Source organism: Symphalangus syndactylus, chromosome 14 (assembly GCF_028878055.3).
Source record: "Symphalangus syndactylus isolate Jambi chromosome 14, NHGRI_mSymSyn1-v2.1_pri, whole genome shotgun sequence".
NCBI lineage: Eukaryota > Metazoa > Chordata > Mammalia > Primates > Hylobatidae > Symphalangus > Symphalangus syndactylus.
The window spans coordinates 38,666,086-38,689,846 of NC_072436.2; the positions used below are offsets into that span (position 1 = coordinate 38,666,086).

General features: G+C 42.9%; 2 protein-coding genes across 3 annotated transcripts in view; both read left to right on the forward strand.

Annotated features, from left to right (window-relative positions):
* The window catches only part of RPIA (ribose 5-phosphate isomerase A), a 63,390-nt gene extending 61,084 nt beyond the window's left edge, over positions 1–2,306 (forward strand). For both annotated transcript variants that reach the window (XM_055241049.2, XM_063616613.1), the window contains one exon: positions 1,358–2,306. In XM_055241049.2, coding sequence (XP_055097024.1) covers positions 1,358–1,455 — 98 coding nt within the window. In that variant the 3' untranslated portion in view covers positions 1,456–2,306. The remainder of the gene's footprint in view (positions 1–1,357) is intronic.
* Positions 2,307–14,301: 11,995 nt separating this feature from the next.
* Positions 14,302–23,761, forward strand: part of LOC134732385 (uncharacterized) — a 28,556-nt gene continuing 19,096 nt past the window's right edge. The window contains 4 exon segments of the mRNA XM_063617038.1: positions 14,302–15,222; positions 15,373–15,608; positions 19,734–19,848; positions 20,015–20,185. Coding sequence (XP_063473108.1) covers positions 14,302–15,222; positions 15,373–15,608; positions 19,734–19,848; positions 20,015–20,185 — 1,443 coding nt within the window.

Sequence of the window (23,761 nt, forward strand, 5' to 3'; positions counted from 1 at the left end):
GTCTCGAACTCCTGGGCTCCATCAGCTCCATCTGGAGCTCCATTGAACTCCTGGGCTTCATTCCCAAAGTGCTGGGATTATAGGCATGAGCCACCATACCCAGCCTCTGTTCTACTCGTGATGGACATTTGGGTATTATCAGTTTTTAGCTAATAGGAAAAGTGCCGCTATCAACATCTTACACATGTCTCTTGATGACCATATATATGCCTAACAGTGGCATATCTAGGAGTAGAATTGCTGAGTGGTTAAGGTGTGAATCCGTCAGCTTTGAAAGATGAACATTTCCAAAGTGCTTTTGCCAGCTCAGCTTTTACCATCAATGTGTATGAATGTCTTTGCATCCCAGCAAAATTTCATTACACTCACTCCAGTGTGTGTGTAGTGATATCTTGTAATAGTAATTTGTATTTCCTTTCAGTGAATGAATTTGAGCATCTTTTAAAATGTTTATTGGCCATTTTGGATAGCTTCTCTTGTGAGGTACTTCTTCAAGTCTTTTGCCCATTTTTCTATGGGGATTCTGTCTTTTTCTTGATGATTTATAAATTGTTTATATTTTTGATATGAGTCATTTGTCAGGTATATGTGAAGGGCGACAGGCTAGTCAGAGACGACACCGGTGGCAGCCAAGAGATCTTTATTGGAGAGGTAGAGGTCAGGTCACGCGGGGGAGAGAGAGAAGAGGAGAGAGAGGAGAAGAGAAGAGAGAGAGCTGCTGGTGTGCTGGGTTTTATATCCCTTGGGCCTACGTGGGGTGGGCCCAAGGGAAGGGGGGAGATGCTTCTTTCTGATTGGCCCTCCTTTGGCGGGTTCAGACAGTGCCCGCTCAAGGAGGGGAGAAGAACCTGGAACCGGCGCCATTAAGGTACCCCTGTTACCTAACAATATGCTTTGTAAATATCTCCTCCCATTCCGAGGAAATCTTTCAAGGCTGGTGGTGTGATTGAAAATAACTGGTAGTGGGGCTCCTTGGTTGGAGTAGTCATGGAGGGTCTCTAGAGGATGACTTGCCATCTGATATGTCTGAAGGACAGAGCCGAGCCAGCCTCTTGAAGTGCTTGACAATGACTGGCTCAGGCAGAGGGAACAGCATGAACAAAGGCCTCAGGGCAGGACAAAGCTTAGCATGTTTGGGTACAGAAAGAAGGCCAAAGTGGGAGGGGAGAAAGAGGTGGCAAGAAGAAATGAAGATAATCAGAATCTCTTTTCATTGCTCTGTGGGAGAGAAAGGCTTTAGATTTGTCATTCGTCCAATGCTGTGTATGACAGTTGCTTCCAGTGACCCTGCAGTCTTTGAGTCTCTTTTTGCTTTGGGAGGCCGAAACAATGTTTCTTTCTGTCCTTTGTCCTGCAGGTGTGGTGGACACAGGCCTATTCATCAACATGGCTGAGAGAGTCTACTTTGGGATGCAGGATGGCTCAGTGAACATGAGGGAGAAGCCTTTCTGTTGACCCTGCAAGGAGCAGAGTGTGTTCACCTTGAGTCTCCAGCCCACAGCCAAGGTGGACGTACCTCTCCAGGAGCCTTTGCCTTAATGTATCTCTGCCAGGGTGGACAACTTGTGGCGGGGGGTGGGGGAAAGAGTGGGAGGGGAAGTTAAATCCAGTCTTATGAAGTATCGTTATTAAATGTCTTTTTAAAAAGAGAAATATAAACATATATTTTTACTATTAAAATATTCAGTTTTTTAAATGAAGTAGAACTTGAGTTCATATTTTATATGAAATATTTACCAAAAAAAAAAAAAGAGGTGAACTGTATTTAAAACCTTTGACTTGAGTCTGCTGGTAAAGCTTCTGAATATTGAGTTTGCTGAGAAATAAAAATCAAAATTTCTTTAGGCTGGTAAAGTGAGGGGCCCACCAGCAGTGATCTCCTGATGCCTTACTGGAAACTTTGTTTACTTGTCTGCTACCCTCTGTTTTGTTTTTAGTTTTTATTGTGAGCACACGTAATACCTAGTTACATCTTAAGATCAGGTTTATAAAACTGTGGAGTGGAGCGGTATGGTATGGAATGACTTGGAATGTAAGCTGTCAGGGAGAAAATGTGGTTACACTTTTGCTAAGATCTGGGGGTTTCTTCATATTCCTGCTGTTGGAAGCAGTTGACCAGAAATGCTTGCCAGTACTGCCAAAGCACTGCTGTGAAATGTGAAGTACTTTGTTTTTTTATTTTTAATGATTTTCTTTTTGTTATTAATATTTTTCTCTGTTCCTTTGTTATTACTTGCATGGTTTGGCGTCAGAAGTCCTTACCTCTTTATATTGTTTGCAGGTTTAAATAAAACAGTGTGGTGCCATTTTGACTCTTTTGTCTTTATTGTAGAATTTAAATTTAAATGGCCACAGAAGGAAAGCCAAGATGGAAGAGGAATCAGTTTTGCCCACCCAGCGTACATCAGATCTGTGATAAGGGGTGGAATTCACTCAAGAAATCTTGAACCAAAGAATAGGTAAATACTTTCATTATTTCTGGGAGCACTGTCTTCCAGATATGTCAGTTATCTAAGGAAATATGCCATAGCCCTTTGTCAGGCAAGGTATTAATTTTCTTCATGCATGAAGGGTAACACAGATGAACAAAAGTCACAAATTATCTCCACATTTTATATTAGTCAACCCTTCTTTAGTCATGGATGCTGATATGCAGCAAAACAGGTAACCTGAATTTCCTCATTAGCACCCCCAACTCTGTAATCTGCAGACAATCTGCTTGATAAAACAGTCAGCTCTCCAGAAAAGAGCCTCATAACAGGGAAAGGAAAGGCCTGACCAGCTCAGTGAGCATTCTAGAAAGGCTCAAAGGAATCCATCCTGCTATTAAAGGGTCTTGATGCTGAGAACCCTGATTTCCCCTTGCTAACTTTGCACAATACTTGGAACAGTCATTTCCCTCATTTTACTCTCTATTTTGATGCTTGGATAATAATGATCAGACATGTTGGCATCTAAATTCTTGCTAAATCAAGTTGTAGAATAAAAGTTAATCAGGAGAGAAGGCATTAAAGATGCTTATTTCTTTCAGAATTCCCTCTTCACTCTCAAGGTGCTCTTTAAAAATAGTTGCTTCACATATTGTTAGGAAGCCTATTGTTAGGAGTACTCTATTTTCTTTTAATTTGGGTTATAGTTTTTGCACAAAACGGGCACTACATCTTAGCTGAGATCTTGATAGAACTAATTTTTGACATAATCCTTTAAAGCTCTTGTGGCATCGATTAAATTTAGGAATAAAGATAAACAACAAAGTTAAGCTGAATTTCTGAAAAACACCTGCATGCACCACATCACATGTAAATGTTCTGTGGGTTTCACAGGCATTCGCACCTGTGATGGATCTGTAGTTCTTTGAATGTCGATGTTAGGGTTTTCTTCTCTTGAAAACAAAACACCTGCTATGCTTTAGGCACACGTACAGCAAGATACATTTTGACTAAAGATTCTTCATTAAAGCTCATTAAATGCGATCTTTCTGGGGAGTTAGATGGAATAAATTAGATGGAAAAAACAATTTTTTTCCTGTGACCCACATGCCAGTACATGTGATTAATGATGAATCTGAGGGGCAAGGGTGAGCTGCAAGTTTGGTTTTTGGGAAATAGTTATAACGAAGGTAAGCGGTCACACTTCTGGAACGTATCAAAGGAGGAAAATCACTCTGATTTGAATAAAATCTATTCAGTTTGGTTTCAGCTACAATCTCTCATTAAGTTTTTATATTCTTCATTAATCAGACTGTTTGAGCTCCCATCATGGGCCAATTCGGGAGAGGATGGGACACAGATGAGTAAGATCCTCCTGTGCTCCAGAGGCTTCCAGCCTGGTGAGCCTGACAGGCACCCTGACAGAGGAATGATGTAGTGGAGGAACACAGTGGGCAGGTGGGCAAGAGGTGAGTCATGGGTGGGAAAAGTGGCTGACAGGTGACTCTGGCAACAGCTTCCTACGTGGAGTCTTTGCTGGCTTTGACTCCATTAAAGTGCTTCTAATTACAGTTAAATAAGCTGTCAGTTTACAGTGGAGAAGGAGGCCTGAATAGGATAAGTCACTTGTCACAGACAGAGCTAGTTAGTGACTGAGCCAGCCCTGGAACCCCTGGTCTTCAGGTTGGGGGTTTTGTAGTATCTGGGAGGATACTCTTATGTTGTTCTCAAGAAGTGCCAGAGATGGCATGTTGCGACTTTTTATGGGAAAATTCTAATGGAGACAGGCAAGCTCCACAAAAAAGCTAAGTTTGGAGTAATCGTTCCAAGAAGCTACCTTTTATTTCAGGGACTGGGCTTTGGTTTGATATACTATTTTTATTGAACTATTATAAGTAGTTTCAAATTTTATCCTAAAGTGGCAAGGAGGGGAAGCAGGGAGCTATCATATTTGAACCTGAATGTGTGCCAGGCACTATTTGGGTTTTTGCCCTGTTAGCTTATGGCATCTTTATGGTGTTTGTTCTTATAATTTGCTGAGTGAGAAACAGAGGCTTAGTTTAAGTAACTTGTTCAGGTCACCCACTGGAAAGCGGACCAGACTTCTCTGGCTCTAGGCCTTGTTCCTACTTCAAGGTGGTTATAGGGCTTTGAATAGTTTGTGTTCCTTAATTGTGTCCATAAGTTGTAACTTGCATGACAAGTAATTTGTTAAAGTACTGGAGTTAGTGAATGGTTAGGTTGTGTGTGTAGGCTCATGGTTAATCCTATAATAATCCATTTCTGTCTTCTGATGCGCTTTCTTTGGTAGGAGGAAGGAGGAGAACATTGCATATAGCCTCGGGTGGGCCACAGGAAAGTGCCCTTTGTAGAAGTCATCTCTATTTGTCACCCTGGAATGGAACTTGACAACCATTGATTTCTCTCTCTTGTTGTCTGTTTCCTTTTTTCCTCCTTTCTACCTATGATTTAGGCATAGTGGCTACCAGAGGCACTGCTAGCCTGTGAAGGGGCATTTATGGCTGAGGACTGTTAATTCCTTTTAGCCAAAGACCATTCAGGAACACACACACAGTTGAACAAAGTTGGATTTATTTACCCATTGAATAAGGGAAATCACACGCCATGGGAAGCTGCAGTTATCTCAGCATTAGGACTTAGAGGGTTTAGGACCAAGGAAGCAGAGCTTAGCTCTGGATTGGATACCTTCAGTAAGCAGGGCTGCTTCTATAACTGGATATCGTTAACAATTCTTACCTAGAAAGTAAGAAGAATGGAGTGAACCTAAAGCTACCATTGGTAAAGAAGGGGCAGTTACTCATCAATGATATTGGGCAATTTTTGTGATGTGGACAATATGTTTTGTCTGTGTGATTATAGTCTTGGTTTTGTCTTCATCATGGTCACGGAGTGGCCTTGTCTGTTGTTGATACTGGTGAAATCGTGTTCCACATGAGAACATCATAGCCTGGCTGTGGGTGCCAGGCCAGCTTAGAGCAACACGGAGGCCTGACTGATAGAGCCAGGCCAGCTCCCAGCCATCTGGGGCAACATCTCTGTCTCTGAAGATACGACAGAAGCCCCTAGGATCCAGAGGGCCTGAGCATTCTGTAATCAACTCTTCCACCCTTTGACTAGCTGATACTGAGTTTGTCAGTTCCTTTGACTAACTGATATTGAGCAGTTGTGTGTACCTGGCACTGGGGTGCAGGAGTCAGGTCCCAGATACCCCAAGATGTCACTCCAGCCCTCAGACTTCACTGGTGCCATGACAACCATTTCTTGTGTCTTGCTCTTCAGATGCCTGACTTTGCTCACTTCCTGTCGCACCTGGTAGCTGAAGCTGCCAGATTTAGGATTGCATCAGCCTTCACTCTCCACTAACACAGTAATCAGATGAGCTGAGGTTTTAAACATAGGTTCAATGCCTTTGCTTTTTTAGTAACCGGGTTGTATTGCAGGGCAGCAAAACACTCCAATATAGCTTAGTATTCAAATGTGCCCAAGTTGGCCTCAGCAAATAAACATCTGTAATGGTGTTTTGAGAGGAATGGAAGTGTGACAGATCACGTGGGCAGTGCAGTGGAGGCAGAATCCAAAGAGGGAAGGAAAAGACTTCCCAGGAAAGGAAAGCCTGGTGTCTGCAGACAATGCATTACGTAGACAGATGAGTAAAATCAGTGCTGAAGCCCCATTCTATTATGTCTAATCACTGAGAACCATCTGCTCAGCAGCAAGGTGAGAGAGGAAGCAGCTCAGAACTGAAGTCCTGGCCGGTTGCATCTCTGTCAGCCTCAATGCAGTGGCAATAATATCTGTGAATGCTCTGTGATGACAGAGCAAATACATTTTGAGAGTTCTCAGGTTTGGGGGTTTTCCAGCTTGAGTTTCAAATAGGAGAATGGCGTGCATCCTCATTTATTTCAGAAGCTGTTCTTAGTGGAGGGTGAGACCAGTTTCCAGTCACCGATGAGTTCTGAAGGTTCCAGGGCTTGGTTCTCTGGGCTTAGCCGCATCTGGCCCATGTTCCTCTGTGCCAGTTATGCTGCCGCCGGTTTCTTTGTGAACCCATGAGAAGCACTCACGAGGCAAGAGCCCACAAGGAGCTGGACCCAGAGCAGCACAGGTGTGAACAGAAACAGCACTGCCTGAGAGAAATGCCAGCCACATAATCTTAAATGTTCTGGTCTCCACACTGGAAAAGTTAAGAGAAACAGGTAAAATTAAGTTTAGTAAAATATTTTATTTAACACACAATATCTAAAATGTTACTATTTTAACACATAAGGAATATTTCATATTTTTTTCTTTGTGTGAAGTCTTCAAAATGCCATGTGTACTTAACTTTGGCACATCTCATTTTGAACTGACGACTTTCCAGGTGCTCCATGGTCACTCGTGGTGAGTGGCTACTGCATCAGAGAGCATGGAGCTAGAATTCAAGGGGTACACGCATAGCCCCTGTTCTGGCTTATTTAAGGGTCTGATTTCTTGGAGCAAGTCTGGAGTTCTATGGAACTTAGGCTATAGCCTTAAGATGTTTCTAGAACCCAGAGAGAGTTGAGTCTAGTGGAAATCTACCCCAGGGAGGTCCACTCAGTACCCTCAGTTTGAACTGAAACCTTCATCTGTGCTTCCAGAAGATGAGCCCTTCATTAGGCACCAGGTCACTTAATACTGGTTGATGGATTGCCTGCTTTGCTTTCCCCAACTGATCCCCAGTCTATCTATGACCAGACCCTGAAAGGCAGGGACCAGACCATGTCACCTCCTCCAGGAAGCCACCCTTGACTACCAAGCCCCCCAGCACACCTCCCTTAGGGTCACTCTCCACTTTCATTGTCTCTCTTTGTCTCTTCCCTGCCTCCTGCTGGAACTCTGAGCTCCTGCAGGCAGGACTGTGCCCTGAGGTCTCTGTCTCTGGAGTAAAGCACGGAGCCTGGCATAAAGCAAGTGCTTGGTACATGTCACTGACTCACTTGAGAAAGGAGGAGGGGGCTGCTGAACACACCACTCACTAGCTGCTCACAGCCTCAGCTTCCTGGGACAGATGCCTATGAAGGTGGCACCGCCTGCTACCTTCTGGGCATTCCATTGTGGCCCAGCCACAGACTGGCATTCCTGCCAGGAGCCTGAACCAAATGGTGACAGACGTGTATTTGTTTCATCCTCACATATTTCCTGCTCCATCACCTCCCAGGCCCCAGAAATTCTCCCAGTAGGGTAGGGAGCAACCTGCCCTCAGGATTCCCCGGGAAGGCTTTTCCCACCACTCTGCCTCCTCCCTGACCCCACTGGCACCCCTTGTCATCCTGAGATGCCCCACTGCCCTGGTGCATAGGACACACTACTAAAATATGTGCTGTCAGAGAGGACGGTGCTCAAATTAATTCACATCCCCCTCCATGCCTCCCCCAACATCACTGGGGCAGAGAGAGAGTCCAGATGGGCAGTGCTGGGGAGAGGTTGGTGGGGGGAATCTGTGAATAGTGCCGAGGTGAAAAAGCAAAGCTCAAAGAATCCAGCCTTCTTTGAAAGAGGTCTGAAGATCTGGAGTCCCAGACCCATGATATTTGGCCCCTCTGGATGGGGATCCCACTGAGGCTGTACTCTGGGATCCCGCTGGTATCTTCTAGGGACAGTTTGTGGCCAGGGGACAGGAAGTGGTGCCACAGGGAGCTAGTGCTGTGGAACGTGCTATAAGGGCTGGCCCTGTCCAATGGGGTGGGGCCTGTGTGGGGCCTGAGCAGCCATCCATTCTGGCTGAGATGGGGGACCCTGACCAGGTGGTGACTGAGGGAGAGGCTGGTCTCTTCAGGAGGCAAAGAGGGCCCGAGGCTAGGAGCTGGCTGGCAGGGATGGACAAGGCAGGGGAGGGGCTGGAAAGAGATGAGGCGGCAAAGGCCGGGGTCCTCGAGCTCCTCCGCACTAGGGCCCTTTGCCCTGAGTGTTGCCAATCTGGACAACACTCTAGGAGCCTCTCCTGACTCCCACAGATCTGCCCTGCCCAGGGGAAGGTTCTCTGGGGAGAAAGCTCCTGGGAATGGCGGAGAGAGCCAGCACTTCTACTGGCAAGGCTCCTTGTCTGGGGCTCGCCCTGGGTCCAGTGGGTCAGACTGCTCAGGGCCTCTCTGTTAGGCTCCGTGCCAGCAGCCGGTGGCTCCTTCAGGGCAGCCGTCAATGCTGTGGACCCCTCCGGGTGGGCTGGCCTTCTGACAGTGTGCTTGGTTGTTTGTCTTGGCCGAGTTGAGAGAGGTCACTGGTTCAGGGACGGCTGCTCATGGTCCTGCTGGACAGCCAGGGAAAGACCAGGGCTGGAAGTTCAGACAGGGGCCGGAGAGGCCAGGGATGCGGGGCCAGGCCAGATGGTTCCCAGCGTCTCTTTGCTGTGTGGTGTGGGCTCCCTCGGTGGCTGATTCCTTGCTAGGTTCTGGCAGGGGAGGACTTGGAGGGAGGCTGGGATGTTAGGAGAGAAGTGAGGGCTTCCTGCTTTCTTTTCCAAGTCTTGCCATTGTCTCCCCAGAATCAGCAGCAGCAGCTGGAGATGAGGGTCCCAGTGCCCTTTCTTTAGGGTGAACACTGTCTCCCAGCACCCCCACACTGTTCTGAGCGCTGGCAAGGCAGAGACAGCTTCATCTATATGTTTGAGCATCAGCATCGCTGCCCCTCTGTCCCTGATTCTGGGGGTGGGTGGCAGCTACTGTGAGTGCTTATTATTCTCTGGATTGTTCAGTGGCCCGTTTCTGTTCATCCAGCCTTCCAACAACTGTGTCAACAAGTCCTTGTATTGAATGCCCTCCACATGAAGCATCTATCATGGTTTCTGTTTCTTACTGGACCGTGACAGGCACGGCGCCTTTACAGATTTCCTTGGCTGTTCTCCACCGCCCTCATTACGCATCAGGCTCCACAGGCAGGGGCCATGTCTGTCTTGTTTATTTTTGTATTGCCAGTGCTTGGCAGAGAGAGAGTAGGTGCTCAGCTTGAATGAATACTTGGGATTTAATTTTTTGCAATGTTTTCTAGAGATAAGATCTCACTTTATTGCCTAGGTTGGCCTTAAATGCCTAGCCTCAAGCAATCCTCCCATCCGAAGTGCTGGGATTACAGGTGTGAGCCATTATGGCTTCAGTTCTTAATGCTGGTTGATAATCTGCTAAATCGAGTCACAGTCCATGAATGAGTCTCACTCACAGTTTGCCAGTCCCAGGGCTGGGGGAACCGATGGAGCCTTGGCTAACATGGCCACACCCCATCTCTACTAAAAATACAAAAAAATTAGCTGTGTGGGGTGGTGGGCACCTGTAATCACAGCTACTTGAGAGGGTGAAGCAGGAGAACTGCTTGAACACAGGAGGCAGAAGTTGCAGTGAGCTGAGATCGTGCCATTGCACTCCAGTCCAGGTGGCAAGAGCAAAACTCAGTCTCAAAAAAAAAGAAAAAGAAAATGCTCAAGTGACACACAGAAAGTGATATGGTTTGGCTGTGTCCCCACCCAAATCTCATCTTGAATTATAACTACCACAATTCTCATGTCATGAGAGGAACCCAGTGGAAGGTGATTGAATTATGGGGGCAGATCTTTCCTGCACTGTTCTTGTGATAGTGAATGCATCTCACGAGATCTGATGGTTTTAAAAGTGGGAGTTTTCCCTGTACAAGCTCTCTTCTCTTGTCTTCTGCCGTGTGAGATGTGCCTTTCACCTTCTGCCATGACTGTGAGGCCTCCCCAGCCACGTGGAACTGTAAGTCCAATAAACCTTTCTTTTGTAAATTGCCCTGTCTCGGGTATGTCTTTATCAGCAGCAGGAGAACAAACTAATACAGGAAGACAGGAAAAAGAAAAGAGAGGAACAAAAAAGAAAACAAAGAGAAAAAAAAATAAAGCAGTGGACTACAGGCTTGAGGCTCCTCTCCAGTGTCTGCCCACTTCTGAATGCTCTGCAGTGCCTTCAGGTAGTTGTTTTTTATTTTGCCCAGAGTTTACAGTTGCTATCTCTGGGTGGGTTGGTCCAAGATGAGCTGACTCAGCCATTACTGGAAGTGGTGTCTTATTAGTTAGTTTTAGCAACAATGCTTTTTATTCATAACTAGGTTTAGATTTATTAAAGAAGCACTCTTCCATAAACGGCATGCATATCTGTGCAGCTATTAAATATATTCCATAACTTTCAATTTGGAAATTTGACATAAATTTGTTTCATGAAGTACATTTCATTATTCTGATATATTATTCAAAATAAAATTACATCCTTTTTTATGTTCTTATATATGAGAACAAGGAGAGGTACAGGAAAAAATATCAAACCAGGTAGCGTGATGCCTCCAGCTTTGTTCTTTTTGCTTAGGATAATCTTGCTATGCAGGCTCTATGTACGAAAAAGAAAGCAATTTAGCTCTTCTTGGTCATGGAGGACACCTACTGACTCATTTGTGGCAGTGATTTTGTGCAAAATGTATTACAGAAGTGAGGGAGGATCACTATCATAACATAAGTTCATTTATCCCAAGTTCAGATGAAATAAAGGCACTTTCTTCATGCTGGGTGTTAGCAGTATACTCAGCATGAGCAAAACCAAGCCCACGTCAACTCCTCCAAACCTGGTCCTCTTCCGATATTCCCCATCCTACTGAATGTTGCCACCATCCATCCAGATGTGGAAGTCAGACTTGGTGTCATGCTTATACCCCCCTCCCCCTCCCGACTCCATATCCAATCCATCACCAAATTTTTTTGATTTTTACTCCCAAATGTCTTTATCCACATCTCTCATCTTCACCTCCACTTCTCTAAGTTATCTTCACCACCTTTCATCCACTCTTCGAAAGTACTTACTGTGTTCTTTCTATGTATAACATCATTCTGATAACTTCCCTTACATTAACTCATTTAATCTCACATTGACCATTATCAGCTCAAGCAGCACTGCCTTCTCAGGAAGGAGCTTTGACTGCTGATTTGACAATTCTTTTCTATTGTAAGCATCTAGTGCTATAAATGTCCCTGTAAGCAATGCTTTAGCTAACATCCCACAAATTATGATGTTGCATTTTCATTTTTTGTTCAGTTCAAAATATTTTTTAATTTCCCTTCAAATTTCCTTTTAACCCTTCAGTTATTTAGAAGTAGTTTTTAAATTTCCAAGTATTTAAGTGTTTTTCCATTTATTTTTCTATTACTGATTTCTAATTTAATTCCATGTAATCAAGGACTATATATTGTATGATTCCAATTCTTTTAAATGTATCTAGGTTTGTTTTCTGACCCAAGACGGGCTATCTTGGTGACTATTCCATATGTACTTAAGAGAATGTATATTTTACTATTTTGAGGTGAAGTGCTATGTGAATATCAGTCTAATCTAGTTTGTTAATATATTATACAGTTCTCTTATATCCTTACTAATTTTCTGTCTGCTTGTCTTATATTACTGAGAGAGAACTGTTAAACTCTCCAACTATAATGGAGGCCCCAACTACAATTGTGGGTTTGTGGGTTTCTCTTTTCAGTTCTAACCATTTTAATTCCATATATGTTAAATTTCAGATGTTAGGTATGTGCCCACTTAGAATTCTTGTGTCTTCTTTTAAAAAAATTTTTTTTTATTGTGCTTTAAATTCTGGGATACATGTGCAGAATGTGCAGGTTTGTTACACAGGTATACACGTGCCGGGTGGTTTGCTGCACCCATCCACCAGTCATCTACATTAGGTATTTCTACTGATCCTATCCCTCTGCTAACCCCCACCCCCCTGTCCCCCGACAGGCCCAGTTTGTGATGTTCCCCTCCCTGTGTCCAGGTGTTCTCATTGTTCAGCTCCCACTTATGAGTGAGAACATGTGGTGTTTGGTTTTCTGTTTTTGTGTTAGTTTTCTGAGAATGATGGTTTCCAGCTTCATCCATGTCCCTGCAAAGGACATGAACTCATCCTTTTTTATGCATAGTATTCCATGGTGTATATGTGCCACATTTTCTTTATCCAGTCTATCATTGATGAATATTTGGGTTGGTTCCAAGTCTTTGCTATTATGAATAGTGCCACAATAAACATATGTATGCATGTGTTTATAGTAGAATGATTTATAATCCTTTGGGTATATACCTGGTAATGGGATTGCTGGGTCAAATGGTATTTCCAGTTCTCGATCCTTGAGGAGTAGCCACACTGTCTTCCACAATGGTTGAACTAATTTACACTCCCACCAACAGTGTAAAAGCATTCCTATTTCTCCACATCCTCACCAGCATCTGTTGTTTCCTGACTTTTTAATGATCACCATTCTAACTGGCGTGAGATGGTATCTCATTGTGGTTTTGATTTGCATTTCTCTAATGATCAGTGATGATGAACTTTTTTTTCACATATTTGTTGGCTGCATAAATGTCTTCTTTTGAGAAGTGTCTGTTCATATCCTTCGCCCACTTTTTGATGGGGTTTTTTTTTCTTGAAAAGTTGTTTAAGTTCTTTGTAGATTCTGGATATTAGCCCTTTGTCAGATGGATAGACTGTAAAAATTTTCTCCCATTCTGTAGGTTGCCTGTTCACTTTGATGATAGTTTCTTTTACTGTGCAGAAGCTCTTTAGTTTAATTAGGTCCCATTTGTCAATTTTGGCTTTTGTTGTCATTGCTTTTGGTGTTTTAGACATAAAGTCTTTGCCCATGCCTATGTCCTGAATGGTATTGCCTAGGTTTTCTTCTAGGATTTTTATGGTTTTAGGTCTTACGTTTAAGTCTTTAATCCATCTTGGGTTAATTTTTGTATAAGGTGTAAGGAAGGGGTTCAGTTTCATTTTTCTGCATATGGCTAGCCAGTTTTCCCAACACCATTTATTAAATAGGTAATCTTTTCCCTATTGATTGTTTTTTGTCAGGTTTGTCAAAGATCAGATGGTTGTAGATGTGTGGTGTTACTTCTGAGGCCTCTGTTCTGTTCCATTGGTCTATATATCTGTTTTGGTACCATGCTGTTTTGATTACTGTAACCGTGTAGTATAGTTTGAAGTCAGGTAGCGTGATGCCTCCAGCTTTGTTCTTTTAATATATGTGCTTAATTTACATTTAATGAAATTCTTCACATGGTTGCAATTATTCACATGGCATGAAGTCAGGCAGTCAGTGTGTCAGTGGCTTCACCCCAGGAAACCACCCCTCAGCCCCATGCGCGTGGCTGCAGAGTGCCCAGTGCCATGGTCTGTGCTCCAGGCAAGGGTGGAGTAGTAGTGGACTCTTAAGCCAGGTTGGCAGTACACTCAGCGACCCGGAGGCCGTCCCAGGGGAACCCTGCTAGCCTGCTCTTGCACCTATAGTGCGGCTGCCACCTGCATGTCTCCCTTGGGCTGCAGTGGCCAGGCAACCACTATCTGCCCACTCCTTGCCCCAACCAGCGGACTCTGGCCCCAGACACTGCCACCGCTGTCAACCAGGCCCTGCAGAGGCAGGAAAGCTGAACTGGCTGCTGATTCCCTTCTGGTTGGCCAGCAGTACCCGTGACTGTGGCCCCTGGACTCCTAGTGCGGGCTAAGGTGGAGTGGACCCTTGGGCTTGGCCACGGCACAATGGGCCACCTGGAGACCATCCAAAAGAGAAGACCTACCAGCCCGTGCCCTAGGTGCAGCTGCCACCTGCACGTCAGGCACCAGCAGCAATGGCCAGACCATCCCTGATTCTCCATGCCCTCCCCATCCCCACCCCAACAGCAAAGACTCCTTGACAGGACGCTTAGGTAGTGGCCGTCGGGAAGTCGGCTGGGCAGGTGCATAAGGATAAAGATAGACTCTCAGCCCCATCCCGATGGCCACGACGTGCTCATCCCCTGGCGGCTCCTCAGCCCTATCCTAGTGGCCACGGAGTGGCATGCAGGCAGCAGCCATGGGAACCTCGATTGCCCCTCCTCACACGTGCCCATCACACGACTTGGGCGACAGGGTGGTGAAGTCAGGCTGTGGCCCCAGCGGCGCCACGAGGCCAAGAATCGGCGCTCAGCCTCATCCCCGTGGCTGCAGAGTGCCAAGCGCCAGGTCCTGCGCTCTGGGCGCGGGTCAGGAGCAGCTGGCAAGGGCGGCGCAGCCTGTGGGGCCCTTGGGCGCGGTCTGCCGCAGCTCCGGGAAGCCACGTCAGCCCACGGGCGCTGCAGCTGCAGCCACCACCAACACATGGAGCAGGGGTCGCCGAGGATTGGGAATCCCCGACCAGGACTGCGCCTCCAGCCGCGCGGACCCCGGGGCCAGTCCAGCAGCGGCAAGTCAGGCAGTCTGCGGCAGGAGCGCCGGGCATGGGCTTTGGCCCGGGGTGCAGGAGGAGCGCACCCTCCGGCCGGAGGGATGGGCGGCGCACTCAGGGCCCAGGAGGCCATCCCAGGAGAGCCCCGCCAGCCCCCGCCGGAGCCCGAGCTGCAGCTGCCACTTGCAAGTGGTGCGCTGGCTGCAGCGGTGGCAACCCCGGATTCCGTGCTCCCGCCTCGCGCCCATCAGCGCGGACCCCGGGGGCGACGCAGTGGCGAAGTCGGGCTGTGGGCCCAGCGGCGGCACCAGGGGGAGAAGGACCACTCAACCCCATCCCTGGGCTGCAGAGGGCCCAGCGCGGGGGGCTCCGCGCGTCTGGAGCCGGTGGAAGAGGAGAAGAGCTCGCGGGCGACAGTCATACAAGCCCTGGGGCAGGGCGCGCCTCGCGCTCCAGGGAGCCACACCAGGCCGCGGTGCCTCCGCAGCAACCGCCGCCTGCACGTGGCGCGGCGAGAGAGCCGTTAGGGCGGTTTCTCCGCCTCGGGCCTGTTGGGCGGGGCCGGCTAAGGTGCGCGTGCTCGCTCGTCCTAAGGGTTCTGTTGGGCGTTTCTGCTGAGAGGCGGGAGTCGCTGAGAGTCTGTGCGAAGGCCCGTGGACAGACTGCGTTGCTTGTTGTTGCGCTTCGGAGGCGGCGATCCCCGAAGGCGAGCTGAAATAGGGCTGGAGCGTTCCCAGGCTGCAATTTGCAGCGACAATTGTGGAAGACTACGAGCCGGAGAGGTGGCCCACCCTCAGGGAGCGCTTGTGCTGGGATGGCTTCTCATTTCCCCAATACCACATTAAATCGTCTCATCTGAGGACGATCCACAGAGCTGTCTTCTATGGTAATCTGGAGAAACTGGAGTACCTTCTGCTCACGTATCATGATGCCAATGAGAGAGACAAGAAGGAAAGGTAATGGGGGCCGGGAGCCGGGGCTGCGGGAGGAGGCCTGTGGATGTGGAGAAGTACCCCCTTCCAGGCTGAGGGCTGCGGGGCGGATGGTCCCAGGCTCGGGGTATGGACGGGGGCTAGGGGGTGCCTGGCTGGGGTGGGAGTGAGTGGAGCAGGGCCTGGGGAGTTGGGGGTATATGGGGTGGCGGGGTGTGGAGTGAGTTGGGGGATGGGAGTGGGGAGTAGGGGGTGCATGGGGTGGGGGTGTGAATGGGCTGAGGTGGATGGAATGAAGGCTTGGAGGGTAGGGGCGTGGACGGTGTGGGATGGGGAAATGGGGTGAGAGTTCAATGGGATAGAGGACTGGAGGTGGGGGTGAGGTGTGGGGTGAGTGGGGTGGGGGAAAGGGGTGCAGAGGTGAGGGGGGCAAGTCCTGTCACCAAAGGAGCTGGACTTCCTTTCCTGGCAGGCTCAGCCGCACCTGGGATGTGGAAACCTTGGCGGGGGCGAGCACCCAGGCCATTTTCACGAGCAGCAGAACTAAAACAAAACTTCAGCTGGTTTCCAATCACTCACCGTGCTTCTTCTTTATAAATCATTTTAAAGTGATTTCACTAATAAAATTCAGCATGTACAGCATTTTATTTTTAATGTACACATTTTAAAGCATAATGTTACATACATTATGGAAAGGTGCATAATGAGAGAAATCATTTCCATAATATATCGACTTCCTGACTAAAAATTTTTTGGATAAAAATCCAATATTTATTTGATATCAGTGGACACCTATGTCAATGTGGTTTTCACTGAGGGACCTTAGAGGGAAACTTTGAAGTGGGAAGATGGTCTGTGTTCTTGAATAGAAAGACACATTTTTCTAAAGTTCTGAGCTCTATGTTTACAAATTTTACATAATCCAAATAAAGTTATCAAAGTGTTAACATTTTTGAATCACTCATGCTGTCTTTTACTATTGTGATGACATTAAGAAAACTTTTGAAATGGAGTCAAAAAAGACTTGCCTTTCTAGATATGAAAATGTGCTGTTAATTTCCACAAGTTATTTACTAACAGCTGAAACAACAAATCAGTGAATGGAACAGGTTAGAAAATCCAGGAACACACCAATATGTGTAAGAATTTATTAGGTTGGTGCAAAAGCAATTGCGGTTTTTGCCGCAATTACAAGTAATGGCGACAACCGCAATTGCTTTTGCACCAATCTAATAGAATTGGATAATGGTGACATTTCATATTAGTAGGAAAAGATGAATTACTCATAAATGAAGTGCCTGCTAACTATTTGGAGAAATCTGGCTAGATTTTTATTTCACAGAAATAAGTTCGTTATGGAATGTAGATTAAAAATTTTAAATGCACAAAATAAGAAAGATAACAGAAAAAAACACAAATGCCTACTTATATTGATACATGTTTATATTCCTACAAATATCACAAGCACACATTCTGAAGGTCGATTTAGCAAAATAAAAAAACATCCAGTTTATAAGAAAAAATTAACAAAGGACAATATGTGTATATACATATTAGATAAAAAAGTGATTTTCATTTTACAGAGAAATTCTTCAAATAAACAAGAACTCTCATTTAAAATAGAGCAAAGCATTTTTTTTCAGATATTCAAGCAACCTATGCACATGGGAAAAAATATTTAGTATTCTTGGGAGGAGAAGGTATTTAAGTTAAAAAAGGAATGAAATACTGTTTTCTATCCACAAGTTTGTGAGGGTAAAGAGTAGCAGTACATATACTGCTGTTTAAAGTTTACGTTTCTGATGACTTTTCAAATAGACACTTTGTTGGTAGGTATCACACTTTAAAAATGTATGTGCCCTTCACCCATCAATTCCATTATACTAAAATATCTCTAGGAAATAGAGATACATGCAGTTTGTTTTTCTCAGCACTGCTTAAAATAGCAATGTATTTGGAAAACTCCTTATAATGGATTTTATATATTTTATAAATTTATCAATAAATTTCAGTGCATCCATAGGATGGGACAATATGGGACCTTTGCAGATGTCAGTAGATACAGATGTATGTTGAGGTGTGAAGATGTACTCTGAAAAAAAGTTGGTTTGATTATACATACACACAAGCAGTCTATGGTGTTTGTAAGCCAAATATGTGTACAAAATATAACATTTCTTCTTTTCTGGCAGGTGTATTGTGACATTTTTTCTTATTTGTGATGTATAAATGATCAGTATGTTTAAAACTTCTAGTAAATGTTTTTTATTAATGAAATTATCCTTGGGAAAAGAAGAAATATAAATCTTGCAAAGAAAAACATAATTCTCACTTCCTATTTTATTTTATTATTTATTTATTTATTTGTTTGTTTATTTTTGAGATGGAGTCTCACCCTGTCGCCCAGCCTGGAGTGCAGTGGCATGATCTCAGCTCACTGCAATCTGCCTCTCAGGTTCAAGTGATTCTCCCACCTCAGCCTCCTGAGTAGCTGGGATTACAGGTGTGCGCCACCATGCCCAGCTAATTTTTGTATATTTTAGTAAAGATGGGGTTTCACCATGTTGGCCAGGCTGGTCTCAAACCCCTGACCTCAGGTGATCCCCCCGCCTCGGCCTCCCAGAGTTCTGGGATTACAGGTGTGAGCCACTGTGCCTGGCCTTATTTTTATTTTTTTGTTTATTGGTATTTTCTGTGAACTTTTAGCCTCTTCAGAGGCAGAGGGAATATTTTTATTTGTGCTTGATTATTTTATTATGCATAGATTTTAGTATATAAATAGGTTTTTATTATAGTTTTATTACATATATGCAAACAATTTTAAATTAATTATTTTAGTTTATCAGTGTCCTCATGAAAATGAAAACGAGCAAATATAAGTGATTATCACTATTCCAAAAGCACTGCTTTAATTTATAGTTTTTTTCATAATAAACTCCCCAACTGTATGTATGCATTCTTTCAATCCAGTTATTCATCAAGCATAACCTGAATACCTATTATGTAGCAGACACATTCCACCATCTCTCAGGACTCTTCCACCCTTAACAACTTCATGTTTACCTGCCTAGCCTGAGCAAGCTGAGATTTAAAATGGAAGCAATAGGACTGAATCCCAATTGGATCTTTTATTCCTTTTTTTTTTTTTTTTAAACAAAAGCAATTCTGAAGTTAGAAAATAGTAAAAGAAGCTTTAACTGCCGTTTCAAAAACTTATGACAGTCTCAAATACTACTATTAATCATTGCAAATACCTAATTTACATAACATTCTGTAAGTATTGAAAAAAATGAGCCATACCTATTCATTGAATCCTGAGTTTTCTTTGGATTTTTTGTTTTTTGAAAATTGAAGTAAGAATTACTTTGTTTTAAAAATTTGTTGTTTTATTTTTGCCTTCTTTTTCCACAGTACTTTATTTATGTGCCAACTATATGAGTAGAACTGCCTCTTCTATGTACTCTATCCCACTTAACGTAAGGCATCATGGATTGGGTGATGCCACATTACTTTATATATCAATAAGATAATGTTTAAAATGTTGTCAGTTATGATTGTAATAAATAATGAATTGTAAACAGTATTCCAGTGTCAGGAGATGTTAATATATAAGAGAATAGTAGCTTATATAAGAGAATAGTGAGAAAATGAGCATCTGAGAATTACTGAAATACAATGATACATCTAATGTTTAATAGATACCTCAGTGTAGATATGCTTGTATCATTTTACTTAATTAAAATGTCTTTGTAAGTAGTAATATCTAAAAATTATTGAGCTGTTATTTGTGTTAGAAAGTGTTCTAAATGCTGTACATAGATTCTTATGTAAGCATCACAGCAGTGTTCTGTGGGATAGCTACTATTCTCTTATATATTTTATTGATAAGGAAATTGAAGCAAAGAAAGGCTAAATAACAGCTAAGTGACAGAGCTTACAGTAAATTTTAAGCCCCAATTAAACTGAATCCAAAAGCCAAGCTTTTTCTATTAAATAACCTGCTCTTTCACTAATGTGGTGAGTAATAAGTGCTAACAAATGTTGTACTTTCTTCACAAGAAAATTACATGTTTGTTTTGAAGACAGAGAAATAACATGCTAATTAATGCTTACAGTTACATGTTTTAAAAAGTCCTGTCACTCTCACAGGACTGCCCTACATTTGGCCTGTGCCACTGGCCAACCGAAAATGGTATTTCTCCTGGTGTCCGGAAGATGTGAGCTTAACCTCTGCGACCGTGAAGGCAGGACACCTCTGATCAAGGTATATAGTAGCTGACTCTTTGAGCATGAGATGGATTTGGTTTAAGTACATAGGATAAAATGAATTTATCTCATTGGAATACCACTATATAACTAGTTGGTAAATCCTACAGAGTGTTTATTTTGATTTTTCAGTATTTGCATGTTTCTCAGTCTAATACTGACAGGCTGTGCAACTGAAGCAGGAGGCTTGTGCAACTATTCTGCTGCAAAATGGCGCTGATCCAAATATTACGGATGTCTTTGGAAGGACTGCTCTACACTATGCTGTGTATAATGAAGATACATCCATGATAGAAAAACTTTTATATGGTACAAATATTGAAGAATGCAGCAAGGTATAGGTCAACCAACGTTATTTTCAAACTATCTGAAATGCATTTATTTTAACATTGACACATGTAAGGGTCAATTTTTCATATTTGGAAGCTCAAACATTCCTTCAATGAAAATATTTTGAAATGCCTTAACTGTCTAAGATTTTACTTTAAATATTGGAACTTTTAAAGAAGCATTATAGGGTACAGCTTTTTTTCATGCACTTGCGGTAAATAATTATGAAAACAAATGAATTACAATGAATTTATAATTCATGACAACTGAATTTGGGAAAGGTAATAGTTAAGTGTTTTCCCACTAAATTACTTTTTTTCTAATCAGTGTGAAGTGACACAGGAAAGTAAAATTGGCCCTTATAAATAGGCTTTATTTTAAATTTCAAAGAAAATTAAAGCATTTCACAATAAATGTACATCTTGTTGCTGTTGACAAGTATTGTATGTGAAGGTGATTTCATTTGAAAGTGATTCCTCTGTGGAAAGGCTTAAGAGGGAAAAATGAAGAAAAGGAGAGCAATCAGAAATGCACAAGCTAATTTGGAAATAAGGTAATGAGGGAAAATACTGTGGAGAGGGTTTTTGTGTGTTTTGTTGTTTGTTTTCAATTTATATGTTTAGACAAGGATCGCTTCAGTTTTGGGGATAATTATTCTTACTTTGGGAAAGAGTTTGTGAGTTGTAAAATTGCCTAGGGATCAATTTTGGGAGGACTCTGAGGAAACCAGGTTGGCAGTGAATAGTGGTGATGAAGTGGCACACACTTCAGCAGAGAGAACACACAATTAATGGACATTATTCAATTCTGGCAGAAACAGCCACTTAGATAAGCATCTAAACTCTACTCTCAAGTCCAGAATGTCTTGATGGGCAGGTGGGAGATAAGGAGCTTATAAATAGTGAATTCAAATTGGATTTTGAGTTTACTAGTCTCTTCTCTACCCCTACCCAGGAAAAGTAAATGAAGTTTTCAGTGAATGGCTCTATCTTTTGCTCTTTCCTCTTTTTGGCCAAATCCCAAATGATAAAGGGAATTTGCCACGTGGGTGAGAGATGAGACTGAAGCGATTATCAACTGTGCTGGTTCGAAGTTAGAATTGTGCATGACAGTAACCTGGGGAAATTACAAGCAAATCTCTAAGTCTAGGATAGCCCCTGAAAATTTTAATACAGTAAATCTAATATTTGCTATTAAATATTACTGGACATGTATGTTTTAAAATATTTCCTTGACGCTGGGCATGGTGGTGCCTCTAGCCAGAGCGACAGAATAAGACGCTGTCTCCAACAACAACAACAACAACAACAATAAAAAATGTCTTGAGACACTGATATGCTGCTGGTTAAGAACCACTGAATAAATAAGTGTAATATAAATTCCCATATCTCAAACACGTAAAAAATCTCTAGAAGAGTTGGATGATAGATGCTGCTTCCTTTAAATTTCTCCTTTCCAATAATATTAGCCTGACCCTTATCTGTCTCTACCTCTGTGGTTGGGAAGTTAAAAGGACTATTATTTGCAGTATCTATCAGCATAAGAATAACACCTTTTCCTTGCCACCATCACTTATTTGCTGCCATTCATAGGGTCACTAGAAATTTGCTATTGTGGACTCTTAATAGTAGAGACTGACTCTTTCAGGACTCTGAGTCTCCTTGTTATCATTCTGGTGATTAGGTCAATACATCATTATTAAAAGCAGGGTTCTCTCAATTACAATAGTAAAAAATTCTAAACCATTTTTTAAAGCTGAAGCTCTATTGCGAACTGCCTCAGTATGTCAGTTAAGTACATAGAACTATGGCATAATCAGGATAGCAGTTTTAAACATTGAAAACCATGAAGTTAGTAAGAATACAGAGAATACATATAGGTCATTATTAGAGCTTTAATTGATAAGCCATTGCATTTTTATTTCTGATTTATATTTTACGTAAAATAAAAGAAATTAGGTTACAATATAGAAACTAGAATAATAATTTAATATTATTTTAATAATTTAGTTGCAGCTGTCCTATGAACTAATTACCCATTTGGTGAACAATGTGGGAAAATTAAACAAATTATAAATGAATGAATGTTGTAAAAGTGCTCAAAGTGGGTATTATGACTCTTAGTAACAATTTTTATTGCATTCTTGGGCCTATTTTGGAAAAAAAAAATCTGAAACTAAAGAAAGGACGTATTTTACATGAAAATACTTGTTTTATATACAATCGCTTGGAGACATATCCATAGCAAATATAAAAATACAAGGTCTGTAGTCTAAATGTGTCCCATAGATGTGTTTAGTTTGCCTCTATAAATGGTCTCAACATGGAAGGTTTAGGAGACTCATGCACAGATCTGGATTCCAGGCTTCTCTTCAAGAATCCAATCTGGTGTCCCTTGAGCCTATCTCACGTTTAGGATGCTATGCAGAGGTTGCCCCTTTCTATGAGGCATGTGGTCTCCATTTTGCTACTGTGCCTACCTAGGTACTTCACTTCCTCAGGTCATCTCCCTTGCCTCTGTAGGGATGACTTTACAGGCCCTGTTTTATAATATATTTTAGTAAATATTTCAAGGTTTTCAAGACATTTTATATTTATTTAAATATAGAGTCTATATTTTATATAAATCCCTTGGTAATCGGGTTGAACTTTTGAATTTAGATGGTGGTGTTTTATAAACTATTTTTCTTTATATATACCATAAATAATCATCTTCCCATTAGAATGCATGTAAGCTTTTTAAGCTGAATTGTGGTATAGTTGCATAGGTTATGCATATTGCAGGCAACGTTATATTTTTCTCTTCAGCATTGCCTCCTAAAAATGCAAGTAATTGGCTGGGCGCCGTGGCTCACACATGTAATCCTAGCACTTTGAGAGGCCGAGGCGGGTGGATCACGAGGTCAGGAGATTGAGAACATCCTGGCTAACACGGTGAAACCCCCTCTCTACTACAAATACAAAAAATTAGCCGGGTGTGGTGGCACACGCCTGTAGTCCCAGCTACTCGGGAGGCTGAGGCAGAAGAATTGCTCGTGCTTGAATCTGGGAGGCAGACGTTGCAGTGAGCCGAGATGGCACCACTGCACTCCAGCCTGGGCGACAGAGTGAGACTCCATCTCAAATAAATAAATAAATAAATAAATAAATAAATAAATAAAAGATGCAAATAATTTAGTGGCTTTCATTATGCTATAAATAATTCATATAGGTCATTATTAGAGCTTTAATTGATAAGCCATTGTATTTTTATTTCTGATTTATATTTTACCTAAAATGTAAAAAGTAAGAATTAATATGGAAACTAGAATACAAATAAATTTTTAAAGGAGTTATGTACCAGGGTCCTAAGATTATAATTACATAAATATTTGCATCAGGGTCCTAAGATTGTAATTGAGAATAACATTTCCTACAGAGCTTTCTGACAGCTAAGATAAAAATATTACTAGAGAGAACTCATGGACTATTTAGTAATAAGCAGTGAAAGTTCATTTGAAGCCTATCTCTATTAATTCAGAGCCCGGCCCTCCGAATTAAAAAGAGATAGGCTTCAAATGAACTGTCAATCGTGTCAGAATC